The 19354-nt window shown below is 42.1% G+C and overlaps 1 protein-coding gene across 1 annotated transcript in view; it reads left to right on the top strand.

Moving 5' to 3' along the window:
• The window catches only part of DOCK3 (dedicator of cytokinesis 3), a 568243-nt gene that overhangs the window by 491002 nt on the left and 57887 nt on the right, over positions 1–19354 (top strand). Inside the window, exons 23-27 of the mRNA XM_064595595.1 lie at positions 3731–3901; positions 6818–7010; positions 9663–9790; positions 12181–12327; positions 14421–14519. Of these exons, the coding sequence (XP_064451665.1) occupies positions 3731–3901; positions 6818–7010; positions 9663–9790; positions 12181–12327; positions 14421–14519 (738 nt within the window). The remainder of the gene's footprint in view (positions 1–3730; positions 3902–6817; positions 7011–9662; positions 9791–12180; positions 12328–14420; positions 14520–19354) is intronic.

Genomic DNA, 19354 nt, shown 5'->3' with positions numbered 1-19354 from the left:
CTGGTACTGCTTCTACCATAGAGAATCACCTATGAGAATATTGATCCCTCTTTTGCTTGACAGTTCTCCAGATAGCTATTTAAAGAAAGCTGCCATATCCTCTAAGAACTCACAGCAAGTCCATGCTTTCTCCCTTTCCATCCCTACGTTTTATTATTCTTGAGTTAACTTTTTTAATTGCTTTTTAAGCATGTCTTTCCCACCTTTTCCAGTTAGTAATAATAGAAGAATGGTAACAAAGCTGTTCTGCTTTTTCTCTGTCCCCTTTTAATTTCACATCATGTGCTATAAGTACTACTGGGCCTGTGATTGTGCTGTTCTTGTCCACATGGTAACAAGTGAGATGGGTGTTTCCCCAAGCATCATCAGACTGAAGAGGCAAAATCAAATCATAGGTCTATGTTCCCCTACCTCTTCTGTGTACATCCTGTAAAAATATAAGGCCACAAGTGTTATTTCTGTGCTCCTTCATATAATACATATCTACAAAGCAGTCAGCATCTGTTGTGGGTGCTAGGATGCAAAGATGAGTAAGACAGGCCTCTCTCCTTGAAGAAAACATCCCCAGTGAAGCATGCATGAGCACAGGTATAGAGCAGGGTTCTGAGTGTGATGTGGAGGCAGGGCCCAGGTTCTGTTCTTCTCTTAACCCAGTACCTGTCAGCGGCCTCATACAATATTTGAGGGGATAAAAGTTGAGTTAAATGTAAAAGATTCTATGTGAGTCCCAAAATTAATTGCTCAGGATACTGGAGAAAGCATCACAGGAGAAGTTGTTTTCTCCTAAGAATCATTCATTCAGTCACTCGATTTTGCTTGGTACCTGCCATGTGTCAAACACTGTAGTGGCCCCTGGGGATTCAGCAGCGGCCCAAGCAGAAAAGGCTAGGCCTTCATAGCACTTCCATCCAAGTGGAGGAAAGACAGACAAACATGTAACACTGATAAATACACAAAGTCAGTGAAAAAAGAAAAAACTTGAGGGAATAAACAGGATCATAGGATAGACTGGCTGGAAAGGAAGGTTTACTTCAGATCAAGATTTTAGGGAAAGCCTCTCTGAGGAGGTGACCTCTGGGCTGAAATCAGTGTTCAGGCCTGGGGGATGAGCATTCCAGACAGAGGAAACAGCATGTTTAAAAGCCTCGTTGAGGGGTGCCAGGGTGGCTTAATTGGTTAAGCATCTGACTCTTGATTTCAGCTCAGGTCATGATCTCAGGGTTGAGAGATCAAACCCCACATCAGTCTCTGCACTGGGCATGGAACCTGCTTAAGATTCTCTCTCTCCCTCTGCCTCTCCCCTCCCTCTCTAAAAAAAAAAAAAAAAAAAAAAAGGCCTGGGAAGCTTGAGTTTTCAAGCAACCAAAAAGTGGCTGATGTGACCAAAGCAGAGGATTTCAAGTGTTAAATTGGATGGGAGGTGACAGAAAGGAAGAACTGAGGCTCATTCCAAGGAGTCTGGCCAAATCTTGATGTCGGGGCTACTTTGGGAGATGTTCTTCGGGGGAAGATCAGGTTTGGGTGGAGAGAAGCAAGACTTCCCTTTGGGGGAGCACTTTTCTGAGATACTTTCATACTTATTCTCATTTCAAGCTTGTTTGAATGGCATCTCATACTAATGCATCCAGTACTAAGGTTTTATCAGGTCATTTCCCCTTCTTCATCCAGTTTTAGTTGATAAGTCCTCTTGACTAAACCAGTAAGTCTCTATCCAATCCTCTTTCCATCCTTCATGGGATACACAAGGTCCTGGCCTGGCAACTCTCATTGTGGTGTGGACCAGGAAACCTCTTCTTTATTACTCTTGATTCAATACATCTTGCCCCCCACATCCCATCTCTTCCTTTCACTTTCAAACTCATGGCTTTCTAAGAAAGTTTGACCACTAAGGAAGATGAAAATAAAGAGTCCTTTGTTTTGTTACTTGGTTCTTTTGTTTGTTCCCTTGTGAATGACCTGTAGGAGGTATCTTTGGTAGGTTCGAGGATGGTATTTGGCAAGGTGTTCTAAAAAGATAGCACATTTTCACTACATCAGGTCCCCCAGGGAACCATGAAAAGGAAAAAGTAGGCACAGTGGATCTTCTTCATGATGGAAAGGTTGTAATAACTCTTAGGATCTCTTTTCCTTTCAGATTTATTAACTTAAGTAGAACTGGACAGAGCAGATGCTTCACCCACAGTTATGTGTTCCATTGTCTCCACACAGGGTGGGAAGCATCATTGAATTTTGAACAAATTTCATAGGCTCTACCACTCATGACCAGGAACTGCAAGCAGTTTTGCTCTCTGGTTCTGCCCTTCGCTATGAAACAAGTAGATGTTTCAAGCCATTCAATATATCTCTGTATTAGCCGTTTCAAACTGGAAAAAAAAAAAAAGCTGGTCATGAGGAAAACATTTTCCTTTTTAAAATTAGAGTATGTAGCACAGATTTTCCTGGTTCCTTTCAGACCAGGCATTAACAGGCTACCGGAACGGAGGATGTAGCATTCATGCTGATGAGGTCACACACCATAATTTTTTCTACTGGTACAAGCTTTGGAAGTCGCATTTTTCTGACTTAGCCATTCTGCAATGCCAACTGAATTCTATATGGGCCACAAAACCAAACCAAAACTTGTTTTGTTTTGCCAAACCTTCTGATACATGCATAGGTCATGAAAGGTAGCTTGAGAATTATTTCCTATTATATATTTCAAGTAGCTGAACTCTATTTCTTTCATCCTTGGATAAGTTTCTCCCCAGTGTCTCTGCCTTTCCAGTGTCTGGGGAATCTGTGGCATTTCTTTGATTGGAAAGCATAGTCTTGGATTTTCAATCTGTTCTTTTAAAAGATAATTACTCTGCTCATAAGCACGAGCCAAGCTGCAGGGACTCCCCAGAATTAGATTCTTCTCCTACAACATGTTATGGGAGCTTCATCTTCTGCACTGGTCAAAAATTATGTATGCAGGGGCGCCTGGGTGGCTCAGTCGTTAAGCGTCTGCCTTCGGCTCAGGTCATGATCCCAGGGTCCTGGGATCGAGCCCCGCATCGGGCTCCCTGCTCGGCGGGAAGTCTGCTTCTCCCTCTCCCACTCCCCCTGCTTGTGTTCCCTCTCTCGCTGTATCTCTCTCTGTCAAATAAATAAAATCTTAAAAAAAAAAAAATTATGTATGCAGGCTGCCCTGGTTTGGAAGGGGATGGAGAGTGAACATGTCAGGTCCACCTGGGGCGGGCTGTGCAACCTGAGACAAGTTTTCTCCAGACTTGATCCCCAGTGAGAAGGCTGGCACCATGTCAGGCCCCAGCTGTATCTCAAAGGTGCAGAAGATTCCTTAAGGACTTTTCCTTCATGGAACAAATTCAACAGAAGTTACATCATTGCTTTTAAAGCCTCTTATTTACAGACCTGAAAAAAAAAAATGCAAAGAAACTTAATTTTCTTTTGATCCTGTATGTTCTTGAATTCAACTGCTCCCATAACAGTCTGTGGTTCCTCATTTCCAGAACCACAAAAACAGTTGTGAAATAATTTGGTGATTCTCTCAGGAAGAAGACAGCTGTGGCTCAGTGACCATTTGGACTTTTGAGAAAAACTTTAAAAAAAATGCTTGTCTCCACAGTGGAAATTGTCCATCGCCCAATTCTGGTGTAGAATTTACAGTTTCTTTGCCCTTTATTCCATGCTGTGTTAGCTGTTGGCCATCTTTAACACCTCTCTATCCCTTTTGCTCCCACACCTCCAGGCCTTGGAGTACCTTTTCAAGTTTATTGTGCAGTCGAGGATCCTGTATTCCCGAGCCACCTGCGGGATGGAAGAGGAAGAGTTCCGGTCCAGCATCCAAGAACTATTCCAGTCCATCCGGTTTGTGCTCAGTCTGGACAGCAGAAACTCAGAAACACTCCTTTTCACTCAGGTCTGTGAGCTACAGAGAAATTTTGCTGCTGGATTCTTGTCTGCCTTAGCAGGTGGTTTCTTTCTTTGTCCTCTGGCTTCTAGAGTTGAAGAAGCCCTGCCAGACTCCTGTGTGTTGGGTGAGGGTTGATTTGCAAGGAAATACCTAATAGAACAAAATGCTACTTTTACTTCAAAGCCAGCTATGACCCAGCTTCCAAATATAAAACAGCCCAGTGGCTTTATGGTGGAGAAGAAGCACAACTTTATTCTCAGAGGCCCTCTTTAGGCCAAGTTTATTTAGTTACCATATTATTTGTCATTTATGAACATCTTATTTAAAGGGGATATTCAGAATGTAGAGAGAATTTTGTTTCCTAGTCACTGTGTTAATTTTTTAAAAAACTTAATAAACTTTAGATTAGTACTTATCCATTCCAGAAGTTAAGAGTAAAATAGGCAGAAATAACTAGAAAACTTTGGTTAAGAATTAAGATTAGATTCTATTAGAAATATAGTGTGGGAAGAAAATTTGTTTCCTTATATTAAGAATTCCAGTCAGCAAATCTGTTACCTTTTCCAGGGAACCTCACCCTAGAAAGGATCAAGGATATTGTTTGTTAACCATAGTCACAAGGGGGTTATTTTCTCTTATACACAAATGTCAGAATTTTATCTAATAGATGCATTTCTTTGATTTTTTTAAAACCAATTATTACTCAAAACCTATCAGCAAAGATCACTTTCCCATCCATTCATTCAGTTGCTGCCAGGACTGTCATGAGTGCATATGTATGTTTAAATATCTCCTTTAAGATTAGAATAGTCTGCTCTTTTGTTTTCCACATGACCCTATGCTGCCTCTGATGCCAATTGCCTTTAAGCCCCTTGGACCAGAGAACAGGTGAACAACTGCGAGCTAGACTCTATAAAAGAGTGGGACTTCCTCAAGGTTTTTAGGTGTCTCTGTAAGAAAGGGTCATTCCATGGTCTCTCTTCCAAAGTATCCCACGCAACTCATCTTCCTCCTCACGTCTCTCCTCCTGCCCCTCTGTTCCTGCCAAGAAGGGCCCAGGGTACCTACTCTTGCCCTCAGCATACAGAGATATGGGGCGCTCAGAGGTAGCTAGCAGAGCAAGGCAGATATGCTTTCTGAGAACTTAGCAATGCCTTGTACTCCATGGCATATTCCTAGCACATCAGGAGAGTTCAAATCTAGTCTCAGCTTAGACCCAAGTCAGAAGCAGACCTGCTTCTTTGGTGCCAGGCTCATGTTTGATGAGTTTCAGAACTCTCAGCAAGTCTGTGGTTCAGTCAGATTTTATGTCTTTGCTTCTGACCACTAAGAGATGTTCGGATGCAAGTGTCCTTCTGTCCTGGTGCATAAGTATAGGAAATCTCACCATTTAAGAGAATCTTTACTGTTTGTTGTGGATTATGAAAGGCCTGATTTTTCCCCCTTGTCTTTTATATCTAACTGCTTTTGATAATATGTTTTTGTGCTTGTTCTAATTTCTGCAAAACAAACAAACAAACAAACAAAAGCTCTTTGATATCCCAGGGAGTTAAAAATCTGTAGATAGAATTCATTTAAGTTCTGTCCTTGGGCCTAGCCTGAACACAGACTGCAGTATGATAACAGACCTGTTTCCCCATGGCATAAATTTTCACTCACTCTAGGCCAGTGTCTACTGCCTGCCTGATGAAGCAGTCACAGAAAACAGCCCCCCGCCTTCACTACGTGCCACGTGGGAGGAGTGCACTCTCACCTTCTTGTCTCAGAGTGACACTCCATTCCCCTGTGTGAATTCTGGGTTAATTGTGTAAGAGGGCTGAGAAGTGGGAAAGCCTCCTTCATGTTGCTACCATGTAGACAAGAGAGAAGGAGGACCAGTATTTCTCAAAGGTTAATGATGTGCTGGAAACTAACTTCATGCACCTCGTATTTTTCATGCCAATACCAGGAGACAGTGATAACATCTTCCTCATTTTATAGATGAGAAAACAGAGGATTAGGCAGTAATTCACCGAAGGTTATGTGACAGACAAGTAGTAAAGCTGAGATTTGAACTATCTGTCTAATTCCAAAACCCGTTCTCTTTCTCCTATACTACTTTGCCTCTGAAAAGCTCTGGAACTATTATCAGATTGTCCTGAAGAGGCCACTTCATTGATGTACCAGAGCCGAGATCCATGAAGAAAAGTCTCCAAACACACACACTCCCACCCATGCCCAGGCCATCTAAGTTGCTGAACTCTATACCAACATAATCACCAGTCCTCGAGAGTTCCTAACTGACTAAATCCACAAATTCTCCATCCTTATGGATTTATACTTGGCACTGCCAAGTATCACAGATGAAGGACACGATTTACAAAGTTTTCAGATTTCATCTTTCAAATAAATGTCTCTATCCTAGAAAAATGGTCCAGTTCTCAGAGCTGGATTGCTGTCTACAGGGCTGTGAGTGAAGTTCAGCTCATGCTGCTTGGTGGTGCTCAGCTCTCTCCACTATACTTTCTTTGAGCAGTTCCTGGCTTGAATTTGAGACCAAAATTAGAAAGTCGAGGGGTTGATCATAGAGACCGACAAAAAATTTAAATCCATTTTGTGAGCAAAACAGCTATGGCTATTAAGCCATACTGAGCAGATTTCTTTTTATATTCCTTTCTCTTGCCAGCAAATGTATTGGCAAGTTATGAAAGCTTCAAGTGGCCTGGGCCCCAGTAAAATTCTTGTTTTAGTTTCGTTTTTGCTATTCTGTTCCATGCCCTAAGAGTGCAGCTGGGATGTGTGGAGTCAAAGGCCCGGGAGGAGCCCCCATGAGGCAGAGATGCTGCTGTGACTTTTCAGCGTCTCACCTCCTCGAATGATTATCTGAGCATGTGAGATAGACACCTAACTCTGTGCTAACCACAGCCTCACTTGCTTCTGCAGGCTGCACTCCTTAATTCCTTCCCAACCATCTTTGACGAGCTGCTGCAAATGTTCACCGTGCAGGAGGTGGCAGAGTTTGTAAGAGGGACTCTGGGGAGCATGCCCAGCACTGTGCACATTGGGCAGTCAATGGATGTGGTGAAGCTACAGTCCATCGCCAGGACTGTGGATAGCCGTCTGTTTTCTTTCTCAGGTAAATCAAGTTGGAATGAGAGTCAGACTCACCTTTCCTCCTTTCCAGGGTGTTACCAAGTGGTAATCAAAGGATCCGTTTCATCAGCCATCATGCAAGAACCCTGTGGCCCTAAAAATGCAGACTGTTTGGGAAACTATGTTAGATAATGCAGCCAAGATGGAGGCCTACTGCCTCACTCATGATTTATCCCTAGGGACCCACAGTCTGGGCCATGCCCATGGAGTGGCCTGCAGAGCAACTTCTAGGCCCACAAGTCTAACCAGCTGCCAAGCGTAGGGCCTGCCACACTACCTGCAGGAGGAGAAAACAGAGGGAAGGGAGGGTGGGGGACAAGAGAGAAAGGTGTAGCTCAAGGGGATGAGGGTAAGTCAAGGAAATAAGAGAGACCCTGAAGGGGGCCCTGAGGACCCACTGTGTTTACTTTGTTCCTTGTCTCACCAGTCAGATAGATTCCTTGCTTGTCTTTGAAAGAGCCTCTAAGGATCAGATAAAGAGATAGACAGTGAGCCCTCCACTCCCCAAGAAATCAAGACAGCCTAACAAATAATAAACAGCCCAGACTACTTTCTGAAAGAACCTCTGTATTCATACCTGAAATCACATTCAGCATGATCAGCCTGGCAGTGGTACCAAATACTCAAGGTCCAAATGTTAAGATCAATATGAGCCTTAGCCCTTTAAATGCAATATCATGGTCATAGAATAAACTTCTAGGTCACAGAAATAAATCTGAAATGCTAACAAAACAATTATTATTAGAATTTTTATAATTAGAATTTTTGGTAATAAAAATTTTTGTTTGACTTTTAAAGTGTAAGAACAATAATTTCTCAACCAAGTGCTACACACAGTTGCAATACTAAATAAATGTTCCCTTTGACTTAACTCTGCCAGTGTAGGTTATTATTCATGGCAAAGCTGCCACCAGGAAAGTCAGCTTTTCTTTATACCAGTAACTTTATACCAGTAACTCTTTATAGTAAACACTTCTCCCTTCACCAGTTCCTGGGCTGGAGATTTTTATCACTGGTTTGGATGCGTTGGCCCTGAGGCTACAGCATACGTTCAGGCTTTGTGCACTACTTAAAGAAGATGCTTTCGAATATATGGGAAGGGGGACAGCAGACTGCCCTCACTGACCTCCTATATATTTCTAATATATATGTATGTACTTGTGCTTCCCATAAACACTTACGAAAAGCTGTTCTTAAACTTTATGTGGCAGTGGAACTATGTAGTTGGATATTGAGATGACAAGCCCCCACCAGATTTTCATATGCATCTCCGTTTCATTGAATGCTTGAGTTGCAGCAGCTCCCTTGAAGTGAGATTTTTACCAGTGGTTCTTTTAAGCAACACTTACATTCTCAGAGCACATTAGTCCCGTCTCTTCTTCAGCAGGTTCCAGTAACAAACTACTGTTTTCTCTGCGGGTAGTTATTGGTTGTTATAAATCCTGCTCTGTTGGTATTTTGGTCTGCAGAATGTATTATGAACTTCTCTTTTGTCCGAGCATCCTTTTAAATATAGAACAGCGGTCATTCCATTTTATTTGAATATATTCTAAGTATTTGACAAGACAGCCCCCAAATCTCTTGTAAGTCATGTAATTTGTCTTTGGCTGAGAAAAAAAAAAAAAAAGAAAGATTTTCTTTCTGAATTTCATCTGGAATACTTAATTATGGTCAAATAAATCCAAAATGCCCTGGCTTGTTTGTATTACTGGCATTCTGACTGCATCGTGCTGGCCAGGTTAGAGGGTACCTACAGTCACATAGTCACTGACCACACAGGACACAGAGCCCCAGAAGCATGTTCACACTTGTTTTTCACTTTGTCTTCTCATCACACCTGTGAAGGAAATGCAGAAAAAGCCATTAGCACCTCATTGTACAGATGGGAAAAAGCAAGCCCATAAGTGGAACTAACCTGCCTAAGGTCCCTTAGGGTGAGTTAATAAAGGAATTTGAACTAAGATTCAGCCTTCCTGACAGAGTTCTAAATATAGTCATCTCCTGATGAAAATGTTGTTCGGGTAACATTGAGGAGAAAAGTTAGTATTGGCAATAAGGATTCGCTAATTATCAAAGGCTTGTGATAAGACAAAGTCCTGCTTCTGTTCCCTTCATTGCTGTGGACATGCCAAGCCTGTCCCTAAGCCTGAGGGGAAAAGGAGGTAGGCCTAATGGCTGCCACCAAGTAAATGCTCATGCCAGGCCACCTAGCCAGAGCATCATAAAGAGTGACCATTTATAATCCATATCAAGTCTACAGGTTCAATCAGTATAGTTCATAGAACTAGGTGTATTATTTAAATGGAATTTTCACTGTAAGCTATGCTTTTAATTTGGAATCTAGTCATTAAAGAGATTTCGTTTGGAAGTAATCCCCTAATGTTCATCCTGCACAAAATGCCATAGATACCAGGCTTAAAATGAGAAAGATGGAAAGAGAGATGGAAGGATAATGCTGTGGGATGTCGAGGAAGTGGGCTTTTAGGCCTTCATAAGGGAAGGAGTGACCTCCAGCTTGGTACCAGGTTCAATCCCACTTGCTTTGAGACCAGTTAAGTCCCACAGTGCCACTGGCTTCCAGAGGTAGCTAGTTCTCCTCTGAAGGGCTTCTTCACCTTTGTGTTTTCTCTCTCAGAATCCCGCCGCATCCTGCTTCCCGTGGTTCTCCATCACATTCACCTTCACCTGAGGCAGCAGAAAGAGCTGCTAATCTGCTCAGGGATTCTTGGCAGCATCTTCTCCATCGTCAAGACCAGCTCTCTGGTAGTGGCCCCACGTCCACTTCTTCCCGCCTCAGCTCTGCCCATCTTGTATTACTTTAGCCAGAGGCAGACCAACAGAGATCACTTTGTACATTTCTCAGTCAGAGAAGCTTTCATCAGTGACAGAGAAAGTGAATGGAGGCCTGTGTATGCCCAGCAGGCTTCTCTACACAACACAATTCTGCTATTTGAAAAAGTTGTGCTCCCATAAATCCATCCAGAAATGTAGTTATCTTTAACACCAGAAAGCCCAGTCCTGTGCCATGTTCTATTTCTATCAAAAGGTATTAAGCCTGTGTTCCTGGGAGTGTTCTGAGGATACTCGGGCACAAGCACAGGGAGGCAGGCCCAGGCTGAGAGGCAGCTTGCTCATTCAGACTTTTCTGTCAGCTTCCTGGTGGCTTGATTCCACCCATATGGCATTCCTATACCATGCCAGATGAGGTCAGGCTGTACGAGAGATAATTGTTGCCCACAGGAGCTCTGAGCCTCATGGGACGGGAGAATTGTACTTTAAAGACAAGGTTTCAACTAATCATGCTTTTGCCTATTTTCTTTCCTCCTTACTTTTTCTTCTAAAAAGAGATCTGTCAGGGGTCAGCGGGGGGGGGGGGGGGGGGGGGGAAGGAAAGACATGTAACAGGCATGAATAAGGGTAGGAATTTATTTTAATGATATTAATTTGATATATTTATTATAATAGAAGAAATGCACATTAGAGAAAATATAGGAAAGTATAAAGAAAGAAATTAAGAACAAGAATGAGTTTTTTAATCCAACATCTTACTAAATTGAGATCCAGTTTCTGGAGAATAAAATTTCAACCACATTTAAAATGAAGGCCAGTAGCCAGGTGATAAGAATGTACAAGGTTAGGCTATCCATGTAGAGCAGGAGAGGTCCTGAGAAAAAAGAATGTGATTGATTTGAGTAGGATGTAGGGACCCAATAGGGTGCTCTGGTGTCCAGACTTAAAGTACCATCTGGTGACAGGGGCCTCAGTTGGCAGAGTGCCTATGGAGGTTGTAGTGGCCCTATTGTTTGCTCTTGGCTCGAGGCAAAGCTTGGCAGCTCTGCTTCCCACCAGGCCTCAGAGAGGTCTATCAGCAATCCAAGGTCAGACTTGAGGAGGTGAGAGGCTTATTGCTAAAGGAAGGAGAGAAATTGGAGGGGAAATAAAAGGAAGGAGAGGAATGGAAGAGGAATGGAAACAGGTAAAAACCTGAAGGTCTGGTTGTTTTTGTAGAGCTAGAGAGTTGGGTGCAATTACTTGCTTACAACTAGTCAGAGAGACGTCATAGGTTAGAGTGTTACAATTGTTTCAGCAGTTGAGAAAGAGGACTTTGGCCCCAGGAGCTGCTCATATTTTTCATGTGGAACGGGGCACAGTATAATTACATTGAATGGATGGGTTGGGGGTGGAATTTAAGCTCCATAAGAGTAGAAATACTATCTTTCTTGTTCACCTCTGTATACTCAGGTTCACAAACAGTGACTGGCACATGGTAAATGCTTAATGAATAATGGATTGGTGGATGGATGGACAGATGGACATTTATGCCAGTAATAATATAAAGAGGCTAGAGAAGGGGGCAATGGGAATCTCTGTAAGATAAATAAAATCAGGCTACAAGATTTGAGATTCACTGTGAGAGGTCTGTAAAAGGATAGCACAGACTCTTCCTAGATTCAGAGTGTGGTGGTCGAGAAGCGGAGCTTAGCGGGGAGGTGGGCTTTGTTGTTTTTGTGAGGCTGCCCAAGAAAGACACATTGAGACCAGAGTCCTTCAGGTGGACCAGGGAACACAAGCAAGAATGCTGAGAAGCTAGAAGTGAGATGCAGCCATACTGAGCAGCAGTTGGGGCCAGCAAAGCTTGACCTCACCTAAGGAGAAAGCCCTGAGAAGAACAGTCCTCTTGAAGGCTGAGATACTTCTTTGTGCTTTAGCAGCTGCGTTAGCAGTAGGAAGGTGCTACCTCCGCACCCTGCAGCGTGACTACTTTACCATTTTCTCAGAGGATTAGTCAGCAGTGTTGTGCTTTCTCCTGACTTTTCTAGGGAAGTCAAAGAAAACATGTAACTCAGGACCCTCGCTTCTGCCCTGTACATCGTAATGAACGTATCTACCTGAGGTTCAGAACCGTGGGCGTCAGGTGGTGCTGGGTTAGGCGAAGGCCCCGGCCACCATCCCAGGGCAACAGAGGCAGGTTTGCCTCACGTTCTCTCAGAGCCGTTGTCTCAGGTTCCTTGGCACAGCGAGCTAGTGAGGCCGGGGCTCAGTGTTAAGAATCCAGGCAGAAGACCACCCCTGACGTCGCTGACTTAGAGTGCTGCCAGCGCATGACAGCCCGGCCTGCTGCTAACGGTGTGCTCTCTCGCTGCTCGCTCCAGGAGGCAGATGTCATGGAGGAGGTAGAAATGATGGTGGAGAGCCTCCTGGACGTGCTCTTGCAGACTCTGCTCACCATCATGAGCAAATCGCACGCTCAGGAGGCGGTAAGAGGGCAGCGGTGCCCGCAGTGCACAGCCGAGATCACTGTTAGTAACTAACATCAGGTTTTCTTGCTTTCTCTTCTAACCTGGGGCTCCTCCACACCAACCCCCACCTCCTCATCGCACCACCTTCATCACCCCCCTTCCTGCATGGTTGTCAGCATGCTGCCCTCTTCCCCTCTCACACCTGGTTCCCATCTCCGCTCTCAAAGCTCGAGGTTCATAGTCCCAGAAGTCTCACTAGAGGGCAGATGCAGGGAGTGCTCCTGTTCTCCTGCACACTGTCTCTGTTGGCCACTGCCTTTATGCTGACTAGTTTTCTATTATGTAGAATGAAGCAGAGACATAGTGAGGGACTGAAGGTGAAAAATGGACTTTTCCTTCGAGGAGCAGGCTCTCCTAAATGATGTGCTGCACAGCAGAATAATTTTCTTAGAATTTGGTTGTATCTACAAATTAGTTGGTTTTGTCCACAATGTTTGTATCCAAATGTCTAGCATCAGGAAAACTGTGATGAGGTAGAATTGCCCTGGCATTACTGGACAATTAGAAGAGAAACAGCCCGGAGAAGCCTCTCAGGAGGGGCAGAGAGACAGCCCCCACTCCTATACCCAGAGCGGACTTCTTAAGGCCGATGTTAGAGCTCAATAAACAGATTGCATGGGATCTTCCAGTTGGCAGGTAGGAGGCTGCAGTGATTTCTTTGAAGTAAATCCTCTGTGGGAGCAAGCCAAGCTCCAGCAGGCTAGGGAGAGCAGAGAAGAGGCATGTGTTCTGAAGCACTGGGCTTAGAAAGAACGTCTGTTCCCTTGGGAGCGCCTGTTGGGGGCACTCTCACTGTGCATAAAAATATGCGTACCCTGCTATGTCCTGGTAACCCGACCTTCTGTCCCACAACTGCCCAGTGCCTGCTGTGCGCCAGACCCTACTCTGTGCACGTTACAAACCCTGACCCATTTATGCTACATCACAGAGATGTAATGAAGATGGTAATAACTGCATAATTTACAGAGCGCATCTTAATGTACTGGACTTTTCCACGGAAAAGCTTCATGTACATTCATTCCTCTGATCCTCATAATGAATCTATGAATTATGGCTTATTATGCCCATTTTCCAGATAAAACTGAGGTTCATATACATGTATGTGTTCTGCATACACATATGCATAATAATTTCATGTGTCTAGCAATGCTCTGAGAGACAAAAAAAACTACTGTCAAATTTCCATGAGTTTAAAAACATTTGGTCAGCTGCCGATGCCAAAAATTGACCGAAGATGATGAAAGTCTTGGAGTCCATAAAACAAGGTTTTCTTCCATGTTTACCACAGTTGGAACTTGAAGAAATTTTAACGATTCATTTTTTATCCTTAAATTTTTACTTATCTTAAAGCCCATAACTTGTCTTCTCATAAAGATCAGTTTTGACTCCTCTGCTTTCCAGAAAGTTATGTTGACCTACTATGTTCCATTCTCCTGGTCCAGTAGCCACATGTAAGCTCTGGGAGGTCCCAGAGATCCTCGTAGAAGGGATGCTCCAACCCAGCACGACAAGAAGAGTCCCAATTCTGCCCAGAAAAGGCCGAGCACCCTGTTCTGAGGAACCCCTGTAGACTTCAACATGGTGGCCTGGCAACATATAGTGACAGAGGACTGTGTAGCCAGAAATTTCCTAGGAAAAAAAAAACTAGACTGTCTAGTTAGGTGTCACTTTCTACTATCTGATCTTGCCTGCCTTTCCCTAGACATAGATCTCTGCAGATTGTTGTCATTAACTCATTGCAGTAAGGTCAGCCTATCTTCTTGGAGGGGTGAATTGACAGCCCTTGAAGTGAACCAAAAGTTAGCCAGAGACCAAAGCAGTACTTCTTTGTTACAGGTTAAGGTTTTTCCATTAACCCCATGCTGCCGAGGTCTCATTAAAACTCCCAAGCCCTTCAGGTCTCCCGTAGCAGAAAAGAAAACTCATTCTCAGGGCCAGAGTTCTCACCTTCCCTTTCATGATCATTGGGGCCATCTCAGACCCTTCCTTCTCTCCTTGCCCTCTTGTGGATTGGGGAAACACAGCCCATGTGATTAGCTGTGCTGAGTGGTTGTTTTTTGGTTTTGTTTTTGCTTTTTTTGGTTGGTCCCCAGGGTGAGTACGTGTCCTGCCTTCTCTCGCTGCTCCGCCAGATGTGTGACACCCACTACCAGCACCTCCTGGACAACTTCCAGAGCAAAGATGAACTCAAGGTGGGCAACAAACCTACCTCAAAACTGACTTTTCACCCAGGACAGGAAGCATGAAGCTAAGACTGCCCAAGGGCTTTCCCCCTGCCAGGGGGCAAGTACAAGTGACCAGTGCTGCCTAGGGCGAAGGATTCACCAGCCCCACTTTATAGCTGTGAGTGTATGGCTCCCAGAAGCTGAAAGCCAGCAGTGTTCTTATACAGACAGACCCCAGTAACATGGGCCAGTTTTCCCTGACTGATAGCAGCCTTATGACCACGTGCCTCTATGGGAGGCTGCTCTAGGCCATAGTAGTTGTCCACAAACCAGAGCTCTTCCCTTTCTTATGAACTCAATAATCACCTTATATTTTGCCCCTGCAAACCAGACTTCAGTGTTTAATAACTATAGTTATAATAATGGTGAAGACTTTTCTTCATTAAAATGTATTTCTGGAAGTGACCTGTAGAAAGGAAAAGTGAGTACTGCACATTGACGACCAGATTCTGGATCCAGACCACTGGGGGAGATAGTGTAGAGAAATGGGCCCATGATCCACACAACAGAAGAGCATTGCCAAGCTTCATATGGTATCAGCTGCTGACAAACTGCTGGGGCTTGTGTCTTTGCCTTAGAATGTGCTACTCAGTTCATCCCTGGATAAACAAACTATTGCAAATTTTAGTTGTATGCTCTGCCTCCATTCAGAACCAAGTCATTTGAATTTCATAGTAATGCATTGCACTGTTACTCATTTGTATGACCTTTACTAATCATACTGTAGCTGTTAGTATTAGGTGTCACTTTCTGCTATCTGATCTTGCCTGCCTTTCCCTAGACATAGATCTCTGCAGATTGTTGTCATTAACTCATTGCAGTAAGGTCAGCCTATCTTCTTGGAGGGGTGAATTGACAGCCCTTGAAGTGAACCAAAAGTTAGCCAGAGACCAAAGCAGTGCTTAAGCTGGGGTATAGAGCCTGAAAATCCAGGGTTGGCTGTTCTAGATCATTTTCGTCCTTTGTGTGTTCTACTAACTGATTCGCAGTCAGAAGCTCAGGCTGACATCATTCTCTTACTTTTTAATTAAAATTTTATTTTTATAACAGCAATATGTACACATTTTTTAATTTTAAATTTATTATTCATTTATTGAAAGCCTGCTATGTGCAAGCACTATACCCAGAACTTTATGGGTTTTTAAATTTTTAATTCCAGTGTAGTTAATACAGAGTATATGTATACATAATCTTAAAAGCCAAAGCACATTACAAAGCTCGTAACATAAAATGGTAGTTTCCTGGTTCTACCTGACCCGTGTCCAGTTTCTATTCCCCAAAAGCAGTCACTTTGAACTCTTCTGCTGTTCTTTAAGCTTCTACTGCCATTTTAAATTTTAATGGTAGTTATTATCTATTTTCTTGTCCCCATGGAAAACAAGGGTCACTCTCCTCTCTCTCACACACATGTCTTTCCTGTCATTCTTCCAATATAGCTTGCATACATTTTTGTTTAAATCAGTAGTTGACTCTTTATTACAGCTAGTTAAGTACTGTGGTGAGCCAGCTGCTATGCTGTTACACTTCCTTTCTTATAAAACTTTTTGTTTTTTCCTGGAATTATTTGCCTCTTTTGTTATTCACTTGTTTGGTTTTTCTTCTTTTGGTTTTCAAATGTGGTGAGGATTTCCTACTCCCTCTCTGTAATAAACTCCCTCTTCTTCCAGCTTTCCTCAAGATCAGATCTGCCAGATACTGTCAGATCACTTTTTCTTTTCCTGGAAACTTGCCCTGGTTTTATTTGTTTCAGTCTCTAACTTTCATGTTAGAGACTTTCCTCCTATATGTAGAGACTTTTGGATGTCAGTCTGTGTCTAAAAGTGAGGTGCTCTGGTGCTAATGAGAAGCTCTGTGTGTGTGCAGGGTTTGTCTCCAGCAGGCTTGCCTGTAGCTGACTGAAGAGGGTCTGGTCATTTGGTCAGAATATCCTCTAATTCCTGTATTTACTGGTCTGCTCTCTTGGACTTATCTATTTCCTGAGACAAGAATCCTTTTCCCTTCCTAGGAATGGAGTAGCCCACCAATATTTTGGGAACCAAATAGCAAAAAGGGACTGGGAACCTTCCAGTTCAGCAGGTGAACTTTCTCTCAGTGCCTGTTTTCATTTTGGCATCTCAGCCCTTAGCTGTTGCTGTATCCTTGAGAACAGATCCTCAGTGAATAACTACTCCAGAGAGCAGCCCTCAGTCTTCTGACAGGATGGTAAAAGTCTGGTCACCTAGGGACATGAGATGGCAGAAGAGATCTTGGGGAGACTGTAAATCAATCTTTCTGTTTTTAGCCTTCATATCCCAGTCCCACAGAGGTACCTGGTGATGCCTACAGTTTCTGAGATTCTTGCTTCCTATTGCTGTCACTTCCAAAGGCTCTTGGCTGTCGTCTTTCTCAAGTATATTAAGTCAGTTACCACAAAGGCTTTCAAAATGTATTCACCTCTTCTGATTACTGTGTTATTTCCTGTTTCCTTTGTCTCTATGGGCATATATATTTCTTTACTGTCATTTTAGAGGATTTGAGCTGAAACAGACATGAGGGAACATATGCAGTCCACCACACCAAATATAGAGTTCGGCACATTTATTCTTTTTTTATGACAGCATTATTGAGATATAATTTGCATACCATAAAATTTACACTTTTAAACTGTATAATTCAGTGTCTCTGATTATATCCATCTTGAAGGACTTATCACAAATTAACAAGATCAAGTTAATAATTTATAACTTCCCACAAAGAAGAGCCAAAGACCAGATGGCTTAATTGGTGCATTCTACCAAATTTTTAAAGAAGAATTAATACCAATCCTTCACGAGCTCTTATGAAAAATGGAAGAAGCAGGAACGCTTCCCAACTCATTTTATGAGGTCAGTAGTACGCTGACATGAAAACCAAAGGCAGACATCACAAGAAAAGCAAACTATAGACCAATACCCCTTATAAATGTAAGTGCAGGAACCTTTAGCAGCATACTAGCAAACTGAATCCAGGAACATACTAAAAGAAGTATACACCATGAACATGTGGGATTGATTCCAGAAATGCAAGGTTGGCTTAACATACGGTAATCAATCAATGTAATACACCGTTAAATAGAATAAAGGACAAAAACAGGATCATCATAATGGATGTAAAAAGATCATTTTTTAAAAATCCACCAAACTTTCATGATAAAATCATTCAACAAACTAGAAATAGAAGGGAATTTCTTCAGACTGACAAAAGGCATCTATGAAAAACCCACAGCTAACATTATACTTAATAACAAAAGACTGAATGCTTTCCTCTTAAGGTCAGGAACAAGAGAAAGACATCTGCTCTAACCACTTATATTCATTATACTGGAGGATCTAGCTGGAGCACAAGTTTGGAAAGGAAGAAGTAGAACTATCTCTATCCTCAGATGGCATGACTGTGTACAGAAAATCCTAAGACATCCATAAAAACACTATCAGAGAAGTCAGAAACAAGTTCAGCAAAGTTGCAGGATACATAATTAACATACAAAAATCAATTCTATTTCTTGGCACTAGCAAGACCATATAAAAAAAAATCAACTGGAAAGGGATCATAGACCTAAATGTAAGAGCTAAACTACAAACCTCTTAGAAGGAAACAGTAGTATATCTTTATGTCATTGTATATATCTCCTATCCTTTTACTTTTGAGGTATTTATGTCTTTGAATCTAAAATCTGTATCTTGTAGACCACGTATAATTAGATTATGTTTATTTTTATCCATCTTCCCATCTTTGCCTTTTGATTAGAATGATTAGTCTGCTTACATTTACTGTAATTATCAAAAAGTTAGGATTTACACCTGTCATTTTGCTATTCGTTTTATATCTGTCTTATATCTTCTTTGTTCCTCTCCTCCTCCGTTTCTGCCTTCTTTTATGTTAAATATTTTTAGTGTGCCATTTTAATTCCTTCATTGTTTCTTTTAGCATATTTTTTTACATATTTTTTATTTTATTTTATTATGTTATATTAATCACCATACATTACATCATTAGTTTTTGATGTAGTGTTCCATGATTCATTGTTTGCGCATAACACCCAGTGCTCCTTTCAGTACATGCCCTCTTTAATACCCATCACCAGGCTAACCCATCCCCCCACCCCCCTTCCCTCTAGAACCCAAGACTATGGACTCTGGGAAACAAACTGAGGGTTCTTTTAGCATATTTTTAAAGTTATTTTCTTAGTGGTTGCCCTGGGAATTACAATTAACATCTCAATCTATCAGGTTCACTTTAATAGTATACAAAAACTTCACTCCAATAAAGCTCCAATTCTTTCTTCTTTTTTGTGCTGTTACTGTCTTATAAATTACATATTTATACATTATAATCTCAACATGGTTTTATAATTATTGCTTTGCGCAGTTGCCTTGTAAATCAAATAGGAAGAGTTACAAACTTAACATATATACTATCTTTTATATTTACCTATATAGTCACTTTTCCTAGTGCTTTTTATTTCTTCATATGGATTCAGGTTACTGTCTAGTGTCTTTTTAGTTAAGTCTGAGAGACTCCCTTTAGTATTTCTTTTAGGGTAGCTCTACTAATAACAAATTCTCACAGCTTTTTTTTTTTTTTTTTTAATCTGAGAATGTTTTAACTTCTTCTTCATTTTTGAATGATAGCTTTGCTAGACTTAATATTCTTGGTTGACATTATTTCAGTACTTTGAATATGTCATTCCACTGCCTCTGGCCTCCATCATATCTGTTCATAAGTTACCTATTATTATTGAGAATCATTTGTACATGATAAAATTTTTTTCTCTTCTTGTTTTA

Source organism: Mirounga angustirostris, unplaced genomic scaffold, assembly GCF_029215605.1.
Source record: "Mirounga angustirostris isolate CCGP_5_RB_7025 unplaced genomic scaffold, mMirAng1.0.hap1 SCAF_1, whole genome shotgun sequence".
NCBI classification, from domain to species: Eukaryota; Metazoa; Chordata; class Mammalia; order Carnivora; family Phocidae; genus Mirounga; species Mirounga angustirostris.
This window is presented reverse-complemented; position numbering and strand designations above follow the sequence as displayed.